The following is a 21,644-nucleotide window of genomic DNA, read 5'->3' on the forward strand; positions in this document are numbered from 1 at the left end:
CAAGATGACATGGAACGTTGGACACACGCTGAGAATGTCTTATGATGTAATTTTGATTACAATATCAAATGCTGAAATAATGTGTTTTCTGTAAAAAGGCCTCATTAGAAAAAGTAAACAAAGTAAAGAAAAATATCACGGAAAATAAACAGGGGCTAAAGCTCGCGTCTGACCTTATCACTATCATTATTAGTGCCTATGAATCCTTTATGAGACATTAATAGGCATGTCCTTCCAATTCATGCAGAGTCCAAGGCATTGAAAGCGAGGGAAAGGGGTTTTATATATCTGTAATGTGAGATGTGATCCTATCATTGCCTTCAAGACGTCCAAGAGGCTTAGAAAAAGATTTGGCGCAGAGAACAATAACTTGTAAAGTTCCGAACTACTAAGACATGCAATTTTTATTTGTTTTAAGTTATTTCTGATCTTCAAATCTGCGGGAATGATGAAAAAAATCAATAAAAGTACAGAGGTTATTTGCTTTGTGGAATTAGAGCATGCAACAAGTGTCATCAGCTGTCACATGATAGTATTTAAGTAGCTCCATCTCTTTCCTGCTTCAAGGCATTCAAGCTTCAAATAAAAGATCGTTTTGCAAAGTTATGATATTAATACTGTTGTCCAGTTAAAAGCCATGGCATCTTTTCTGTTCGTGGTGCTTTTATGGAGTTTGAATACGCAGTCTTTTGGATTTGACATGGAGGAAACTCGTGAGCAAGCCAGAAAGATATCTCGAGTGTTACATGCAACTCTCGAAGAGAACATTGGGAAACAACAGCTGGAAAAAGCATACGAGACGACATCGTGTTCAACAGTGTCTGAGGAAAAACTGGATATCTTTCTTGATATATTAATTTTATCTTTTGAAAAAAGGTTCAATGATACTCAAACTGCATTGATGAATTCAAAAGCATCGATTGCCAGCCATGAAGCAGGAAACAGCACACAAGGAAAAATGAAAATTGAAGTGCAAGATTGTTGCACTAATCTCCAGCGACCCTTGCCTTACATTGCTCGTTTTCATGCCGAGGTCAACACCTCTGTAGCTTGCGAAAACGTCCATGTCTTTCCTTCCTACAACCAGAGTAAAAAGGAAAATCTCTTCAATACTTTCAGAAGCAATTTCAAAGTCTCTTCAACAATTTCTTGGCAGTATTTTGGGTCATCGCAAGGAAATTACTTGCAGTTTCCATCTTCGTCAAGAGTCTGTAACTCCACGAATGCTTTTGACCCTAGATTCAAGTAAGTCAGTGTTAATCAACTATCTCTTCACGTTTTAGCTAATTTTTCCCCTGTTCCTTTAGATAACTAAGTGGAAACATGCAATTTAAGTCCAACTAAATTTCCATAAATGCTAAAAATTGCAAAAAAATCATTCTAAAATTGCATGGCCAAATTATCAAAAATTTTCCACCTATTTTTAAAATGAAACCGCGTAAATAAATGTACTCTTCATATTTATTAGAGAATACTTAAAATATTTTGTTGCTTAAGAAAAAGTGTTAAAAACCGCTCTTTGAGCGCTACGTCTCCATGGAATGTTTGCTAAATCTAAAAGTGTCTGTAACACTTCGAAAAAAGTTTTTACTCGGGCTTTCGAAGAAATGCCCGAGGTATAAATTGGGCTTTATTTGCGTTCTGTCACAAATCGCAGTTGCGTTCAAAGCGCATGCGCAAGTTCTATGCGCGTGCGTAGTATGCGCCACATAAGCACATGGTCGAGCAATGGCGGAATTTTGCAAGGTTTCGTCAGAAGGATGACAGTGTTCACGAAGAATTCTTTCGTTTTTCTGCTATGAAGCCCGAGTTCACGCAGATATGCGTCTAGTTCTTTTAAGACGGTTGTGCAACGTATCTTTTATATTCGTAAACCACTCGCGGCATCTTTTAAAAGTAAACAGGAAAAGAATGTGATTGAATCGAGATAATAGTCCAGCTATTGTTTTTAAAGACTTTTGTTCCATGGTCTCGAACTGTACAATTTTGACGTCATATGATTGTGTTAGATTTTGTAGCTTGTCCATTTTATTTTAGGAAATGAAGCGCTCAGCGTCTACATGATAAACATCTACTCTTCTTTGCGTTATTTGTTCAAGTTTCAAAGTTATACTGATATCATCAATCAATTTTCTCTTATTTCCTTCTCTATCGTGGGGCTTTTGCGCAGCCACAAAAAAGAACAAATTTTTACTGCGCATTGAGTATTAGATATTATCTGATATTATTAGTAATAATTTATTTAATATTAGATAATTCCCAATGCGCATTAAGAATCGATTTCAGCTATAATTTTCTCAGTTTATTTCGGGGCTATTGCTACAAAAAATGAGCAAAATCTGACTGCGCATTGAGTAATAGATATTATCATTATTATGATTAGGTTATTGTTATTATTAATGCACAGTGTATTGACATTTTCAGATCGTGGTACGTCAATGCTGTGTCGCGTGCGCACGTGAATGTCGTCTTGGTCATTGACAAAAGTTTCTCTATGAAGACCAGGGAACGCATGGAGCTGGCACGTCAAGCAAGCATCACAGTGTTAGAAACATTAGGAGCTGATGACAGTGTAAGGGAGAATACATGTTGATGATACTATAATAAGACCGGCTTGAAACAAAAGATAAAGGGTTATGTATATAATTTTAAAATAGAGATATGAAAAAATGCACGCACCCTCAGCAATTTGTTAAGCTCGGGAATCGTATCCTCGTCAACTAAAGCAAACTTGTCCTCCTACCTGCCAATCTTCCCTAAAAATTCTCAGAAAAGATCAATTCCCTTAACAATCAATTTTGGCTGAGCACATTATTAATAATAAGATGTTAGATTGCTCGACCAACCTATCGTAAGACATTCTTTTTGCAACTATTTGCAGATTGGTGTGATTGCGTTCTCGTCGAGAGTTACCGCACCGTCGGGTTGTTTTGGTGCTGCTATCGCGCAAGCAAATCCCTCAAATATAAACCAGTTGAAGACGTGGGTTAAAAGACTCCAACCAGGCGGTAAGTAATGTACAACTTGTGTAAATCAAATCAGAGGAGGAAGTTTACATGAAGGTAATGTTATCCTGCTGCTAAGAATGCAAGGATCATATTAGCTTGGGCTGTAGCTATGGCGTAGTGTTTTTCCATTTCAGACCACGTTTCATTCCCTAGAGAATCATTTCTTTGTTTAATAGTTGTGCATGAGAAGACACATGAATATGGAAACAACTCAAAAAAATAATCTTATTCTCAAGATGTGTCTAGTTGCCCTATTTCACTATGACGTCACTGCTTGTTTATGTGGGGGATAGAATCGCCAAATCCAATATAAAGTTCAACAAAATTTGCTCCTATCGAAACAGTTTAATCTAAAATGGCCTGGTTTTCAGATATAATATGTGTTAATATGTACTAAAAAATATTCTGAGCGTTTCCTGGCTATTCTATTTCTCTTCGTGGATTGATACGGGTTTTAGAACAATTTTCGGTGAATCTGCGTTGATTTGACCCCCTCCGATGACCATGATCCTTTGCGTTTAAACAATAGATTGTTTTGATGTGACGTCATAGTGAAATAGGGCAATTAAGATTTCAGTATTTTTTATACGGTAACTTTGGTCGTGTTATTTATTTTTTGGCATTGCATTGTTGTTTTTCAGGAGGGACAAACTACGTACCTGCTTTCGTTCAAGCCTTCAAGATGCTGGAAAGTCAGCGTCATAACCAGGTTGGTATAACGTCATTGGTGTTGGGATCCCTGTGGTAAGGTGACTGAAAAATATTCCTTTGATATATTTTGCCTAGACTTCAAATGCAACGAGTGTTATTCTTTTCTTGACTGACGGTGAAACTCGTGATGCTGAAAACGCCATATTTGAAGCTATACGTCATGGTCAAAATCACATGGTGAGTCAGACCTGATTACGTAACTGATTACCCCGATATATACCATACTTTCCTTGTATTCTACTGCCCGATGTTCATAAGGCTTGGAGCTGTGGGGTCTGCGGGGCGCTTAAGCACTTCCCACTCAGTTGTCGCAACACGCTACACAGGTATCCCAACCAGTCTCCAAATGAACATCATCATTAACACAGGTACCCCAATGCATTGTAAAATTTCACCGATTGATAAATATTTACAGCAAAACCGTACGATAATCAACACGTATGGCTTAGGAAGCGGTCTCAACAACAATGCCTTACAGAGACTCCAAAAGATAGCCAATCAAAACAGCGGAAAATTCACACATATCCTTGACTCCGACGCATCCGGGCTGCGGTCAATTATGGGTCAATATTACTCAGAGATCCCCGGTACTATACGAGATGGCCCTGTTATATCTCTCCCTCGCCTAGACAAAGATCTAGGCCTGGTGACTACTATGTCAGCGGCTTGTCTTGGTTCACGTAATGACGTCATAGGCGTGGTGGCTCAGGATGTGGCTATCAGTGAGTTGTTGAAGGAAGCCGTAAAGTACTCGGCGTCTGATGGTCTGGCTTACGTTGCAGTCATAGATACGAAAGGTAATATTGCTTGCTTGCTTGCTTGCTTGCTTGCTCTTCGATTTTATGTGGCACCATTTCTTATCGTTGCGTCTTCTCCAAACAGGTCGAACTATTATCCACCCAAGTGTTCCCAAGCCAACGGATTACGTTGCTGACCCAGTGTTTCAGTCTTTGTCTTTGTATGAACCGAGTGTTAAAGAAGACATGTTGCAGAAGATTACTAGTGGAAATCCTGGAAGTGCACATATGAAGGTGGGCAGGATATTTTCTATTATATCCATCCATCCATCCATCCATCCATCCACCCATCCACCCATCCATCTATAACTTTATCTATAACTTCTAGGCTTACATGTCCTCGTCTCGAGGGGATCCACAGACAGACGGAGTCCAAACAGTCATGGTTAATGCTACTTACATGTGGAGGCCTGTTCGTGGAAGTCCTTACATCGTGTTACTGGTGACTGCAAGAGATCACATACAAACCGCTGAATCACACAAGGTATGAACTGCAGACTCTGATTTTCTGTTGCTATAAACAAGTGGTAAAAAATAAAGAAGAAGTGGTTCCACGGAGACCATATTGTGAGGCAAAACAATAGATTTGTTATCTTTGGGAAATGAAATCTATTGTCCCGCGAAATCATTGCATTGTCTTGCCTTCCAACATGGCTGCCGTACCCCCCTCCCCTCCGTAAAAATATGACCCCCTCGGCCTTTCGCAGCATATTGTTCTTTCTGTCTTCTTATTCTTTAGTGCATTTTTAATTGAATATAACTTTCCTCAGTTTGTGGCTCTGAGCCCTCAAATCAAGTCACACTACCATCGACTGGATCTGACAATGAACAAAATCGACCTCTCCACTACCCCTGTGTGTAACATGAATGGCTACTTGTTGTCAAGGCTTTTTTCCACAGTCAAGGTGAGTCTCTAGCTAAGGACGGTATATTGCAGCCTATATCAAGATGATAATTTTAATTTTCGCGTAAAATAAAAGACTTGAACTAGAATGGACCTCTTTAGCTAGCTTTGGCGTAATGTTTTCCAATTTCATTTCCTTTCCTAGAGTATCATTTCCTTATTTGTTGGCTGCACATGAGAAGACACATGAATATGAATACAACTCAAACAAAGAAATCTTATTCTCAAGACCAAATGTCATTCCCTAGAGTATCATTTCTTTGTTTAACGGCTGCACATGAGAAGACACATGAATATGGATACAACTCAAACAAAGAAATCTTATTCTCAAGACCATGTGTCATTCCCTAGAGTATCATTTCTTTGTTTAACGGCTGCACATGAGAAGACACATGAATATGAATACAACTCAAACAAAGAAATCTTATTCTCAAGACCATGTGTCATTCCCTATAGAGTATCATTTCTTTGTTTAACGGTTGCACATGAGAAGATACATGAATATGGATACAACTCAAACAAAGAATCTTATACTCAAGAGAATTACACCTGGTCTGAAATAGGAAAACATTACGTCCAAGCAGAAGATGTCTATTAGCTAATAACTTTATAATTTTCGATTTCTATATAACACGTACACAGCTTGCTCCAGAAGCGTTCAACGACAGTTCGCGGTATGTCGCTACACCCGAGACTCTGACAAGTGTCGATTCCATGGAAACGTTCTTTAACGACCAATCGCCACAAGCTAAGTATCCAGGTACAATCGTCTTTGAACCGCCATTGATCACCTTCCTTCTCAGAGTTTTACTTTATTCCTTTCCTGTTTGTTTGCTTTTTTCTTCTTCATCTTCCCTTCTTCTCTCTCTTTTTTCCTTCTTTTCTTTATTCTTCGTTGTTTTTTTTTTTTTGTTTTTTTTTTTTTGTTTCCTTTTCTAAGTTAAAAACTCCTAATCAACCAAGGATCAACCATCCACCCTATCGTAGATTTGAGCGAGTCTGTTCGAGTGGACGTCATGTTGACCGCACAGCTAGAAAAGACCTGGAACGAGTCTGTGCACAGGAACCCCAGCGTGGTAGAATGGAGGTAAAAAAAATCATACTCATACGCTGTATACATGCATTTATGGAATAACGCTTTTTTCTTTCTCTCTCTTTCTCTTTCTTAACTGACAAGGTTTGTAGCTACAAATAGCGGCGTGTTTCGTGTGTTTCCTGGTATTAGACTACAGAAGACCCACTCACACCTTAGGCAGCCATGGTAAGGATAAAAGATTTACTCAGTATTCCACCTTAGGTTTTGGTGTACAGACGAGTTAAGGCTGATCAAAATCAGGGCACGGCAAACTCACAGATCAAATTTGAAATTAGCTTGTTAGCTTTTGCAGAGGAAAGAAAACCGGAGAATGCAGCAGTGGCGGATCTAGGGGTAGTGCGAAGGGTTCCGCTGCACCCGTTTTTTTTTTTTCACCGGGGTTTTACTGTATTCCAAACATCGCCAAATCAATCATCGCCATTCCCCGACCAACTGCATGGACTACCTGTGTCGAAATGCACGCATGCGCAGTCTAGGTCTGGACCCCGCTTTGAAAATCCTGGATCCGCCACTCTACAGAGAAAATTAAACCCTGGAATGAAGGGAGAGATCTAACAAACTCTACTCAAATATAATGCCAAGTCCAGAGATCGAACCCGAGACCTCAGAGGTGAGAGGTGTGTGTACCATGTTACGTCATAGCCGCCATGTTGGGTGACGATATCAAAGCATGCACATTCCTCATTAACTTCTATCGTTAGATCATATCAACCAACATGGCGGCTGTTTCATTGGTATTTATTTCTCAAGGGATTTTGAGTCACGTGGTCGCACTGCACCCCAAGCTTAAGAATTCCCAAGTAAGCTGCAATTAACGATTTCGTATGCTGTTTTAGGTACACACGAGCTGTCAGTAACGCAGGGCACCTAACAATATCACGTCCGTCGTCCAACTCTAGTGGTCTACAAATCCCAGGCAGCTTGCTGTCCTTGGTAACGACTTTCAGTGCTCCAAGGTATTAACGAGAGATAATTAGCTAAAAACTAGTGTGAGGTATTAACAGTGCAGCTACCGAAACCGCGAGAGCCAATCAAAATGTAGAATGAAAACAGTACATTCCAACCTTGGGTGGTGGAGGAAAAATGAAAACCAACAGAAAACAAATAGCCTTTCCACATATCCTTTTATTTCCACGAGAAAATGAAGATGGCTATCTGGTTGTTGAACGGTCAAATTACCGTTCTCGTTCAATCTATTTTTTTCTGATTTGCTCAACTATTCAAAGTTGTAATGCATTGCTTTCATTCCTACATTTTGATTGGTTAGCTGTGTAAGTCAGTGGCCCCGTTATACTAGTTGCACTGTAAAGCAAGTGTATCACCTATAAAATGTTTCCCTGGGGGGTACTTCATGTCTGCACTTGTTTTCTTTACTAGATGCAACACAGGTATCCCATCATCCAGTCAAATCGCTGGTGTCATCGGCATACAGCTCTCGCAGACTTCATTTAACGAGATTCTTCTAACACGTATCGTAAGTTTGGGTTGAGATTTAGAGCGGTTTTTCTACGAGTAGCCGTACCGTTTTTTACCTTAACCGCAATCTTTCATTGGATGAAGCGAGCGACTACAATGGGAAGCCATTTATGTGCTTGGAAAGGTTGCGCAACGTACGTCCTATAGAGGCTTTGCACCATCACGTGATGGCAGCCATGACCGTAGAGACAACAATGGAGTCTTTTCCCCTGGGAAACTGAATTCTTTCTCTTGTAAATCAGATTAGACCAGATTCAATTGTTCCTGTCTCCTGTCATGGCTGCCGTCACGTGTTGGCGCAAAGTCTCTATATGTCCGTCTGCTCATAGGAAAACTTTTCTTTGATATGTACTGTGCACATTTACTCGGGCAGTGTCTGAGATCTTCATGAGTTTTATCCTCATCTTTTATCATCAGCCTGGATTGTGCGATAAACTCCAACAAGACTGCTTTATCATGGACAACAGTGGGTAAGAAGCGCGGATTCTCCTTCTAAAGACCCTGACATATGTTTTCTCCTTGAGTATTATTTCTTTTGTGTCTGTAACAAGGTTAAACCGGAGTAAATGAGTCTGTGACTACCGACTAGTCACGCAACACTTTCTCAGCGTTGCGTGACGTCACTAAAAATCACAAATTTAACCTGAAAAAGAAAAAGTGAAAAAAAGCTAGAATTATAATATTCCATAATAAATTTCCCTTAAATGAAACCATGTGTAAACTATGGTAACTATAAATTTATTTTGCACAAAACAACAGGTATGTTATTACGGATGTATTTAGACCAAATAAGGTCACTTCACATCACGTGACCCAGATGTTTCCATGGCTGGCGTCGAGTTTAGCTTCACAAGGCAACTTTGTTAAGGTACAATTAGTGGCATGTCAGTTCACCACCTTCTCATGGACGTCCCGGCTTTACTCCACCGCCATTCGCTACCTCAAACCCCCGAATACGGTTATTCCAATGTTACTTATACAGCAGGACTCTTGGATGGAATTGGAACACACGATTTTCAAAAATGGCCGGCAAACTCGGTTGGGACTATAGGGACAATTGAATGGAAGCGAGGTAAGTAAGGCCTCATTAGTAAACTAAGTCTACTCAGTACGATATTTTGTGTGAAAGTCATTCATTTCACCATTTCACAATTCGAGTTCTTTTAAGAGTCTATTGAAGTAAGGGTGAATGACTTTGACACAAAATATTGTACTGAGTAGACTTAGTTTACTAATGAGGCCTTACTTACCTCGCTTCCATTCAATTGTCCCTTGTCCCAACCGAGTTTGGCGGCCCTTTTTTTGAAAGTCGTGTATGGACACCGACCCCTTAACGCCTAACCTAACCCAAGCCCTACCCCCAAAGGGTGTATCCATCCTTATAACTTGATATGAACGCCCCACCCCATTCGTTCCCCCCCCCCCCCCCCCATAGGTTTTATGCATCCTTATAATATTTTTTTTAAACATTTTTCAGACATCTTGGTGTAATAATCTGGAGGACCACGTGGTACAGTTGTTCCACAGTCTGGTTCTTCCTGGTAATGGTATTACATCGTCTAATGGTACTTCCCCATGCCGTCAGTACCTACTTACTCCCTTACCTAATACAAATGCTTATCTACTGGTTGTGCGCTCACGGGTCATGTATGGATGTAACGAGATTGGTGTGTCGGTAGGTATAATGAGGAAATAGAAAACGAGCGTGCGTAAAACACTTCTAAACAATTCTCGAGTGTTCTGCCAATCTCCAAGTGCATTGCAACTGCATGTACACAGCACAACAAGCACAAGAACGTGCTATGTGCTCTCATAAAGCACGCGCTCCCAACCAATCAGAACGCGAGCTATATATACGCAAGTTTTATATAAGATATCTTCAGTATAATAGAGTGTCTGGAATAGTGGTAACCTCTCCGTCACGCATAGGATTCCTGGTGCTGAATATTAGGCACGGAATAAAACTTTTCTGAGATCATGGTGCATACATGCGAACATGATCATGGGTGCATTGTGGTCTAGCTTGGGTACAAAAATCTTTTGTTCATCATGTCTTATATGGTGTTGTTTGTGCCCAAACTAGACCACAATGCATCCTGTTTATTAAGCTCAGAAAAGGCCAATAGCCCACGTAGCCTCATACTGAAACCTTCCCGGAGGTGGGCTATTGTGGAGCATTTTGATCTTGTCCACCTATTCAATCCCACAATCCAATCAGTTTATATAACAGAGAATTATGCTGTACATTTATGTCGAAACATTATACTGTTGTTAGATCCGGTAATCCAACTAGATGAATCCGCATATCCCAGATCAACCAACAGGATGCATGAATACTGTTACGTAGCAGTACTTAAGGCGCGTCTAATTACCACGCGGCCTCTTTCCTATTATTCTCGCAGAATGTTTCGACATAAATGTGTAGTTTTAAAGCTTGTGGTGTCAAGGAAATGAATGCATTGCTACGTCGCTAGTCCAATGACTAAAAGCCCGGACGACTCTGGCTAGCTCGTGATTGACAATGTAACTGTCATTATTGCTGTTGTTGTAGGAATGTAATCAATGTGAGGCTAAGTGTTCCAACTGTACTGGACATCTATCTCCATGCCAGGTGAGAAAAATATCGTTGAAAAACATGATCATATTCGTCTATCAGGCTTTGTCGTATAGAGTGAAGGCATTTAACCCGTGAAATGAAAAATACTAGTCAACGTGTAGTAGTCAAATAGACACAAAAGAAAACAACGAATTAGGATCTACTAAAGTATGTTAGTCTAATATCTATTTCACGGGTTTAGTGACTTAACTCTAGTATTTAATAGTATCTATAGTATTAAAAATGAATACTCACGAACCTTCATTTTGTATCTTCTAGTGTCCTTGTACCTGTTCAATGCGCTATGATGAATGTACCAACTCAGTTACTGGACTTTGGACTGGAATTCCCTGTCCAGGTAATACTGCAGAAACTACTACCTTAAGTCTTCCGTTTTTAACACTTCTTGCACTAGAGTGGTTTTTATTAACCCGTGAAACAAAGTGTACTAAATTAAGTGTAATAGTAAGATAAACAAAATAGAAAACAAAAGAATTAGAGTGAAGTAGTGGTAAATATGCTAAAGCGTATTTCACGGGTTTATGAAAACCACTCTAAAACTTGGCTGTAAATACAATGAAACAACATATTGATGTCACCAAAGATTCAATTGTCAAAAGAAGTGAATATAACTCCAGTTTCGAGTTCTCAGTTGCTCAGGTTAGCCTTGACTTTGTGCAGAATATTCACTGATGTGTTCCAGTGAAGCCGGTCCGTGGAATTTCAAAGTGTTTGTATTGTTGAAGTTGTGCATTCTTTGCTTTACCGTTGGTCATTGTGAATGTTAATTTAAACACTGATACGAATCTAACCCTGAGTAAATGAGTCTGTAATCAAGGAACACAGCGGTAATTTGGAACTCGAAAATGGTATCCTTTTGTCTTGACCCCTAGATTGAGATCGATGTGGTGCAAGGGCCTTTATCACACATACTAGCTGGTAACATATGAATATATCGTTCTTTTATATAGCATCCATCCCGAAGCCTCGTGACACCGCAGTTGGAGTAAGAACCAATATGGATGCTTTAATGAAAGTTCCATCCTGTCCAACACCTTGTAAATCTCTGTAAGTACACTTGCTTTAAAAAGGGACAAATTTTTTAAACGCTTGATTAATACTCCAGTTTCGAGCTCTCTGTTGCTCGGGGCTAGCCTCGATTTTGTGTAGAATATTGACGAGTTCCAGTGAAAGTCAATGGAATTTCAAAGTGTTTGTATTGTTGAAATTGTTCATTCTTTACTTTACCGTTGGTATTTGTGAATAATAAGACACTGATGCAAAGCTAAGTCTGAGTAAACAAATCTACAATCCAGGAACACAGAGTTAATTTGGAACTCGAAAAGGATATATTCGTGTGTTTTTTAGGATAAGTAATAAATGTTACGCTCGAGTTTGGTTGGATATGAAAAACATACTTGCGATAAACATTGCCTGGCGCGCTTTGTACGTGACCGCGGTGACGACTCAACGCACGCTGTGATTGGCCCAATGTCACTAATATCTATTAATTTTATTGCGCATGCGTTGGAACGAAAAACGGTGCTGACTAAGAGAAAGGCAGGCTCATGGAACGAAAAATATCAATCTATGCGACGCGCATGTTGGGAAAGGCTACCGAAAGATTCCTTTAAAATCTCTCTGCTGAATATAATGAGAAAACAACGTATTAATATTGTTGGGTTTTTTTCTTCCAGTACTAACGAGATCGATTGTAATGCTTCAAGTACATGTCATTGGTGTCGTCATTCCACTCTTCCAACATGTAGCAAAATCTGCAGAACTGGTCAAAGGTTTGTTGATCTTGTCCTGTATTGTTTTCGTGTGAGTGGGACACAATACGGTAAATTCATAGCGTTACTATAGTCATACTGTATCTTACCGTATCTATGAATACGCGTTGTGATTAGATCAAAATAGAAGACAGTGGAAAAGAATTTCAATGTTACGGCATGTCTTACCGTGTGCGTGCTGTAAGCCAACACAGTACGTTTCCCACTCGTAGGATAACCATTCTTATGGGAAGTATTTCAATGTTACGGTATGTCGTATCATGTATGTCCTATAAGTCAGTACTGTACGTTTCCCACTCATACGATGAACCATTCTTATGGGAAGCCATTCCAATGTTACGGCATTTCGTACCGTGTGTGTGCTGTAAGTCAGTACCGTATATTTCCCACTCATACGAAAACTACTGTATTGTCTATTATCTGCATGTAAGAAAAGACTTGTTCTAACGTGATTTTATATACAATGGCACGCATGGCAGCAATGTTGCATTGTAGGGAAGAAACGATGCAATGTCTTTGTATGAAAAGAGATTTTCAAAAGATTGCAATAAGGAGAAAACAACTATTGGTTTGCTCCAAAACATGGCGATCTTGAATCCTTTTTCATACTATATCATCAAAAGCTATACGATTATCCATCATTATTATATTTTTTTCGTAGAATAAAGTTACTCATTCTCTTTCCATGCAACGACTTCACCAAGCTGTCTTCATCACAAAAGTTCAAGCTTGGAAAATCTTTCGTCGAAACTGTGTTGAAGGTGTCACCTCAACTAACAACGACTGCGTTGGATAGCCCTGAATATAACAAGGTAAATTCATGATACTGCAACCGCCGACTTTTTAATTTATGGCTACGATAAATGCGTACAATTAATTAAGCATCATGACATGACCACGTTTTCATCGTTACCTTGAATGAGCATGCATTTCATTCTATTACCTTTTGAAAAGCTTCTCAGATATTTTCATATCATTTACCTGCTACGACCTTTTTTAACACCTTGGACAATTGTTCACATGCATCTACCATTGCAAGCTCAGAGTTCGTCTCGCTTCTATGCAAAGGCACGGCTACCTTTCAAGATGGCGCAGGGAACTGTGAAGGGGACTATTGAGAGAAAAAGGCATTGCGGTGTGAATAATTGTTTAAGGTGTTGAAAAAGGTCTCTATCATTGCAAGCTCACCATTCGTTTCGCTTCGATGCAAAGGCACGGGCATTTTTCAAGATGGCGCAGGGAACTGTGAAAGGGACTATTGATAACATAATGGTAGGCTGTGTTCCTTTATCATTGCAGACAGGAATAGGCATCACCATACACGGTACAACAGATGGGATACCTGTGTTAAGTCACCGCGATAAAATCAAGGCAGCAGTTGAAGCAAGATCTTTCAGTATTGGTCCAACAACCAATGTTAAACGAGTTTATACTGCCAAGAGTTCCAGGGAGTACACTGAGTAGGGAAATAAATACTTGGTCGAGAAAGTTGAACAGAGCTCTTACATGGTCACGGCATGTTAGATGGCAGAACCATAAAACCCCTTTTGGGAATTTAATTCTTTCTCATGTAAAACGATGGTATTGCTCCTGTCATCCGACATGGCTGCCGGCATGTGATCGCGTAAAACTTTTATTGTACTCATTCATTTAAGATCTGCTACTCGAAGCTGCGCATGCGCAAAGCTATATTATAGTTGAGCCCGCAGTCAAACATCCTTCTTTAAGACATGGGCCTTATGACATGTGCTATGTTGCTCGTGTAATTATTGATTTATCCACATTTTCAGTTTACAGATCCAGCTAAATATGCATCCATGGCCAGTCACACCTTTAACGGATGAACAGATACGAGAAGCGACAAAGAGTTTACAAGATGCTGTCTATAGATTACTTGGGGAGTCTCTAGCTAGTAAGACCCGTGGTATTCATTTGACGAAGGTAATATCAAAAAATCATCTTTTTATACACAATATGGGTGCGCAAAATCACGATACACGACACGGTACATGTTGAACGAATCACAGCGCTGATTGCTATTTATCCAATCAGAATGCTGGACACGGCACGACCCCCGGGTATTGTTTGTAAAATTAATGCATGAGAAATCTGCTCTACTGAGAATCCAGCAGTCGTTTTCGGTAGATTTCAACCTTCTTGCGCGTGAGTATTGCAAGGCAACCCTTCAAGTGTTGCTCAATAGTAAAACGGAAAGTACGGTGAACACAAATATGTAAAACTGAATTGGCTTTTTCTCATTAAGTTTTCCATCGTCGGACAAGTAGTCTTGTAACAATCTCTTGGCAAATTTAACAAGGTACGACTTGCGCGTGCAATCGGTACTCGTTTTCTTAATCCAATGAGGCAAACTTGTATTCCTTTTGTTAATACCCAGAGGTGTGACCCAGAGGTGAGAAGCGAGTGTGCTACCGCGCTATGCTACCCTTGATACCCTTTGCAAGATTATGTTGTGCAGCACCAGCTTGTGGGCAAAATATCCCAAATAGATATATAAATAGAAAAAGTGCTCAAGTTTAACTTACTTCTATTTTCATTGAATTGCAGAGTCTAATTTCTTTCAACTTATCAAATGAGGGACATGTTTTAAGATTTTCTATGAACGACATTGCAGAGAACCTGACCGAAGCTGTCCAAAATAATAGACTCTTCGTTCAAATCGCGAATACACAAGTCTTCGCTACAGGAATATTTACCAAGGGATCTTTTGATTATTACTGCGATCCGACAGGTACTTTTCTGAGCGAAACAATATATCTATTTTATCGAGATTTACGAAAGTTTTTTCAATTTATTGCAGAGCCATCCACATCATCGCCATCCACATCATCGCCATCGACCACATCGCCATCAGTCCATCCAAGCGACGACTCACTCCTTACCCTACCCCCCATAACAAAAGATTTCACCTTACCTATTGCAACGAAAAAATTTGAACCGAAAAAGAAATCAGGCCTTATACCTACAGAAGTATATATCGTCGTCTTCACAGCTCTTGGGCTTGCTTCGTGTTGTCCTATTGCGGTCTTCTTTTTGGCTGTTCGTAAGCGTAAAAAGACGGCTGCATCTCGTCAAACCGCAGCGACCCCTGAGACGGAAATAGATGAAGTGAGTTTGGAGGATAGCAATCAACTTTTAGACAAAGGCCCACCTTCTCCTCTACCTAATTACACTTCAAGCTTTGTCAACCCTTCATACAATAGGCGAGGCACGGTTGAGTCGATGCAAGTTGTCCCTGAGTTTTCAAGGGGTCGACAACAGAATCCACTACAACCAAGACCTGATCTTTCTGAACCACGAGCAAAACCATACTTAGGACACAGAGCGAGTTTAGTATTTGAAAAAAGTCAAAATTCTGAACGAACTAGGATGAATTATCTAGAGATGAAAGATAGTGGAAAACAGAAGTTGGCCTGGAAGGAAAGCGTGCAAAAACTCAAAGAAAAGAAACGCCAGGAAAGAAAACATTTGGTTGGTTTATCAGCCAAGTTTTCTGAAGAAGAAGAAGATGGTGAAGCACTCTCTTCAGCGAATAAAAGCCAGGAGAAAATAGCAAATTACGAAAGAGAAACTGAAAATATGACTAGTGCTTCTAGCTCGATAAAGAAACCTCCATTCAAACGAGGATTTATTGATTGCGACATTGATACAATTGTTGCTGGAAATCAGGACACGCCGGTTAAAGGAAAATATCGCCGAAGTCTAAGCAACAAAGACATTTCCATGGCAACGTTTCGTATCCAAGACAACACGAATAGAATACAAAGTTATCAAATTCCCAGTGCGTCACACCCTCGGTCGTTGCTTGCTACGCAAGGCGGCGTACCGACTTTAAGGGCGCAGCAAAGAAATGATTTTGATGCGACCATTTTGGAACACAATAGGCCGGTAAACGCTTGGGCTAAATCGAAAAGTCCTGGTTTAGCAAGCAGAATTTCTTCGCTTATTTAGATTTTCATCAAAAACTAATTATATTATAGTCAAACTAATACAAAATTTAGTTGTATCATTTACAAACAGAAAAAACTATAAAAAGCAGGAAAAATGTGTATATTATGGTTATGAAAATTAATTATAGCTATTTATCTGAATCAGTCTTGTCTACTCATATTTCAGTGGCTTCAACGTCACTCACAGAGATAATTTATTCATCCCAAGCGAATTTTCAACCAACTTGTGAGCTTCAAATCAAAAGTGCCAAGACTTGTGTTTTCGTGAAAAATAGCTCACAAAATCATAACTCATTTTTCTAAAACTGGTTCATGAGAAATTGGAGAAGAGAATGAAGATTTTCCATAAGAAAAAGATTTATTTATCTGAAGTGAGCTCTTGAAACATTTTAGTGGCTTCAACGTCACTCACAGAGATAATTTATTCATCCCGAATGAATTTTGAACCAACTTGTGAGCTTCAAGTCAAAAGTGCCAAAACTCGCGTTTTTTCTCCTCTCAGTTAAGAGTAGAGAAATGGTTCAGAAAATTAGGACTCATTTTCCTAAAACTAGTTAATGAGGAATTGGAGAAGATAATGAAGATTTTCCACTATAAAAAAACGTATTTATCTGAACTGAGTTTTTTAAAAATTTCAGTGGCCTCGACGACACTCACAAAGATTAAGTAAATGAATGGTTCAGAAAAATTAAAAATCATTTTTCTGAGAATAATACCATCTAAAAGGACATCTTATTTGTGAGATTAGCTATTGTCCTTTCGGATAAAGCATTCAAGTAGGCAGGAATCGGTTACACTATAATATAGCAAAGTTTGATATTTATTCTATGATTTTTAAATAATAAAAAAAAATAAAAGAGAAAAATAGAAACAAGACCTTGAGTAGGTACAACCTTCGGGTCACCCATCCAGGTGCTAACCCTCCTCGGGCGAGCTTGACTCAGTAGCTTGAACGACAACGATTTATCCACTGGACCACGGTTCAAGGTGAATCAACATAACAATAGCCGTGAAAACAATGCACCGAATAGGCTAGACTTTTTAACAGTATTTTTTCAACCGATTCCGTGCGTGGCAGAGATGCAAGGGATTAGCCGATATGGTCTGGGGGCCGGCTGGTCTCTCCCCTGATGCTCCGGCTAGAACATTTTCTTGCGTAATTCGTGCAACCAAGGGCAGAAGGATTTAATCGCCGTCAGGTCCGAAGTCCATACGCCGCCTCAGCTCTGCGGATGTCTCGGGGGTATGGCAAAGTGGAGTCGTTTTTTTTTTTTTTTTTTTTTTTTTTTTTGTTTTGTTTTTTTGTTTTTTTTTTTTTTTCTTTTCGGTTAAGGTTCAAATCCCAGTGTAAATTAGTTGGGTTTTTTTCGCTTTGTTAAGATTAATACCCTTTAATAGAAGGACAATTCATTTGTGAGAGTAAGCTTTGTCCTTTCAACCGGTAGGATTTAAACATATGTGAATGCCATCTAGAAGGACAATTTATTTTGTGAGAGTGCGATGTGTCGGTAATGATTTAGATATGGGTTCCCTAGACCACAATGCACCATGCTCGCTATCTCCAAAAAGGTCCAGATTCAAAATGGCGGACGAAGTGTCCACATATCGTGAACAGGACAAATTGCTTCGTGCTGGTGTCCGTGAAAACCTTGGTTCATGGCTCAAAAAACTGAATTGTGAAGGAGATGTGGAGAAAAAGCTCGACTATAAAATGGCTTTTGTAAGGAAGCTTCGGTCTGCGCCAGTTGCTATTGAAGTTGATCGAGCCAATGAACAGCACTATGAGGTTCCTACAGAGTTCTTTAAGACGGTATGTCACTATAAATAATAATAATTTTAATAAATAAATATTTTTGTTATGATCTCGTCTCTCTGAGACAGTGAAGTACATAGGGCAAAATGTTTTAGCTGCACAGAAAGAAAATTGATTTTTGAAATTATTATAATCCAGGTCTTGGGAAAAAGACTCAAGTATAGCTCATGCCTGTATACAAAGGGAGTAACTACGCTGGATCAAGGTACATTCATAAAGGGTTTTGTATCCAGGTATTGGTGAGAAATTGGGCTCCCTAATAGCTTCCTTGTTGGCGATTCCAGGGCCGTACGTAACCAGAACTTTTACAGGGAGGGTGCACATCGAATAAAATCGAGCCATTGATCGGTTTTTATTACCAACTCAGTGGCGTTACTGGGGATTTTGCAGGGAGGTTGCACAGGCAATAATTTGCAGAACCAAAAAGAAAAAAAAAGGTAACCAAAAGAAAGCAGAACCAAAAAAAAAAAAACAAGGAAAAAAAAGGAGATGGATGAGCAGACCTTAAGCTTTTATGGGGGGGTGCACGTGCACCCTGTGCTCCCCCCTGGTTACAGCCCTGGATTCTTTGCAGAGAAAATCTCTCTCAGTGGGGATTCTTGGCAGAGACTCTGCTAGCAGTAAAATGGGGTCACCTAAAGTTGTTACCATTTGTGCCCCCTACACCACTTCCCCCTCCAGCATACCAAGGACAGAGGACAGTTTCCTAGATCTCATATCAATAGACCGTTTTCTCTTATGAATTTTTATCAAAAAATCAGGTAGAATGTATGATAATTCTCATTATAAAGCTCCTGTTCTTGTATTGTGGCACGTCATGTTTCTTAAATTTGGATGAGCACAGCAATCTTGAGAAAAAGATCTAATATAGGCATGGTCCTTGTGAATATAATCTTTCGATCTAGTTATAATAATTATAAATCCCACATTTCTTTCAGCTGAGGATGCTATGCTAGACTTAGTGTGCCGAAGAGCGAAGGTAGAAGATGGACAGTCTATAATGGTAGGTTTTTCAAAGTATGACTGAGTTGCCTTTCAGTCTTCTTCCAAAATGTATTTGTATTGGAGATGTATTCATGTAATTGCATCTTACAATTGTGTCCTCCAACAAAGGAAATATAAGGAATCCACTGTTAATTTCATTATAGATGGGGTGTTAAACCGTGTGGGATGGGCTCGGAAATCATATAAGAACATGCGTAATAGGTAAATTACAAGCCTTATATGAAACGACCGAAGAAGAGTACCAATGGGCATTTCGCAACTTCAAGTCAGGTAAAAATGATTAAATTTTTTTACCTGACATGAAGTTGTGAAAGGCCCAGTTATTTCATATTAAGGCTTGTAATTTATCCTATTACGCATGTTCTTGTTCATTCTATTATTATTATAATTATCATCATCATCATCATCATCATTATTATGTAGTACTCAAAGGAAAAATATGGTCTGAAATGTCAAAGCATGACATATCTGGGTAATCAATAATTATTAATTAATTAATAATAATGGTCAAATACATCTGGACAAAACTGGTACTTGTCTAGTCAAATGCCTCTTAGGCCAGTTGAATACAGCCAGTCCCATGTTGATACTTCAGTGTGGCCATTATGTCCAGCCATTAAGCAGCAATTATTAGCCATTATTAGCCATTATTAGAATGTCATGGGTATAAGAATGGAGGCAGGGGATGGCAGAGGGGTGGGGCTCCTTATCAGAGTTTTAACTATTTCCTAGTTGTTAAAGTTGTTTTAAAATCTCTTATTCAACAGGACTTAGGATGCGGATGGGGATCAACAGCTTTCTGGATATGCGAACATTACCCAAACTGTAAAGTACTGTGTGTTTCTAACTCCCAGACACAGAGAATGTTCATTGAAAGAGAAGCACAGCTGAGAAACTATGGCAACCGATTGCAATGCATAACAGCTGATGCAAATGTCTTTACCACTTCCATGAAGTTTGACAGGATTATTTCCATTGAAATGTTTGAGGTTTGTTTATGCCTTTGCATGACAAGATTGTGTAGTCTTTAATGGGATAGTGCATTATAGAGAAGCACAAGTGAGGCACACTGCTAATAGGCGCTATCTAAAAGATTTAAAAAAATCTATGACAGCAATGTCAACCGGAAGTGTAAATAATTTCACTTCGGGATTCTGCTCATTGCAGATTTCATTCAAAACATTGTCAGTGTGTAAAGTCATCTCATCCACATGGAACACATACTTTGAAGGCGCCAAACCCCAAAATAAAGTCATCTACACTTCCAGTTGATGCTGTCGTCATAGATTTTGCTCAAATTAATGACATTGAACAATTGTTCTAGGATGGGAATACTTTACACCCAAGCTGAAACTTCATTTATTAATCCTTTTAGCACATGAAGAATTACGATCTTCTAATGTCAAGAGTATCAAGTTGGTTAAAGCCTCATGGATACCTCTTCATCCAAATTCTTTGTCACAGAGAATTTGCTTATGAATTCAAGATGAAGTCAGGCTCCGACACTGAATGGATGGCACAAAACTTCTTCTCTGGTGGCACCATGCCTTCCAGCGATTTATTTTTCTACTTCCAGAAAGACCTCTTCGTTGTGGACCACTGGAACATCAACGGCAACCACTATAGTAAAACTCTAGAAGCTTGGTTGGATAAGACGTATGATAATCTTGATAGAGTTAAGTCGATATTCAGTGCTAACTATGGTAGCAATAGCATCACACAACAGTTGTTTAATTGGCGAATGTTTTTTATTTACTGTGCTGAGACTTTCGGTTTCAATAATGGGAATGATTGGATCGTTTCACATTGTCTCTTTAAAAAACGTGTAGCAAGTTCATTATAAATGGTTATGATCACTATTCTATAGCAAGGCCTAAAATAATGTCACGTCAGTCATCTAGCAGTGGTAGTGTTCACCAGCCAACTTGGTCATACCTTATTTCTGGCTCAACGTTACTGGTCATAATGACCAGCAAGGCAAAGATTTGACTGGACAAAAACATTCCAATTCTGGACAGACATTGTCAGATGACTGATTGTAATCATAAGCCTAGCTGCCAAGTAGTGAAACAGAAGACAGGGTAGCTATGTTGGTTGAAATAACAAAAGACCTAATGACAAATCTTTTGTAAAGTTCAACTAAGATGGTGCCATAAAAACCAGCAAAAAAAAGGCCCTCTCTTGTGGTTTTGTATTGTATTTTATTTATATTTTTCAAATGACTTACTATTTACATGGAACCAAATCAAATCAAATCAAAAATTGTCACTATAGAAAATTATTACTTACTATTATTCTCATATTATTTCTAATAAACGAAAACTTTTTACTACTGTACCATAATCTGCTTACATATTTTTGAAGGATCAAAAAGGTACTGCTGCGAAAATCTACTTGATTACTATAAGTAACAGTTTTTGAAAATCATAAGATGGGTCTTAGCAGAGATAATGCATGTCTTATAACAGGGAATAAAG

General features: G+C 39.1%; 2 protein-coding genes across 3 annotated transcripts; both read left to right on the forward strand.

Moving 5' to 3' along the window:
* The first annotated feature begins 294 nt into the window (after window positions 1–294).
* LOC116300000 (VWFA and cache domain-containing protein 1) lies at window positions 295–16,490 on the forward strand. 2 transcript variants are annotated; one of them, XM_031708737.2, is made up of 26 exons: window positions 308–1,245; window positions 2,425–2,572; window positions 2,882–3,008; window positions 3,650–3,717; window positions 3,795–3,896; window positions 4,135–4,516; window positions 4,602–4,750; window positions 4,845–5,000; window positions 5,287–5,421; window positions 6,063–6,180; window positions 6,408–6,507; window positions 6,598–6,681; window positions 7,353–7,472; window positions 7,894–7,990; window positions 8,410–8,462; window positions 8,752–8,860; window positions 9,470–9,667; window positions 10,544–10,603; window positions 10,868–10,946; window positions 11,560–11,656; window positions 12,286–12,381; window positions 13,043–13,193; window positions 13,681–13,841; window positions 14,172–14,322; window positions 14,947–15,130; window positions 15,200–16,490. In XM_031708737.2, exons 1-26 carry the CDS (start codon window positions 638–640, stop codon window positions 16,348–16,350), a joined length of 4,884 nt encoding a protein of 1,627 aa, XP_031564597.2. In that variant the 5' UTR covers window positions 308–637; the 3' UTR covers window positions 16,351–16,490. The 2 variants fall into 2 exon arrangements, with proteins under 2 accessions (XP_031564600.2, XP_031564597.2); XM_031708740.2 differs by lacking the exon at window positions 15,200–16,490 and having other exon boundaries at window positions 295–1,245; window positions 15,014–15,130.
* Window positions 16,491–17,894: 1,404 nt separating this feature from the next.
* LOC116300005 (uncharacterized) lies at window positions 17,895–21,010 on the forward strand. Its single transcript, XM_031708760.2, has 5 exons — window positions 17,895–18,159; window positions 18,301–18,367; window positions 19,101–19,165; window positions 19,935–20,156; window positions 20,543–21,010. The coding sequence occupies exons 1-5, from the start codon at window positions 17,932–17,934 to the stop codon at window positions 21,008–21,010; spliced, it is 1,050 nt and encodes a 349-aa protein (XP_031564620.2). The 5' UTR covers window positions 17,895–17,931.
* Window positions 21,011–21,644: the final 634 nt, after the last annotated feature.

This window comes from Actinia tenebrosa, unplaced genomic scaffold (assembly GCF_029948245.1).
Source record: "Actinia tenebrosa isolate PJP-AT-01 unplaced genomic scaffold, QUT_ActTen_1.0 PGA_scaffold6__47_contigs__length_16458017, whole genome shotgun sequence".
Taxonomy (NCBI): Eukaryota; Metazoa; Cnidaria; class Anthozoa; order Actiniaria; family Actiniidae; genus Actinia; species Actinia tenebrosa.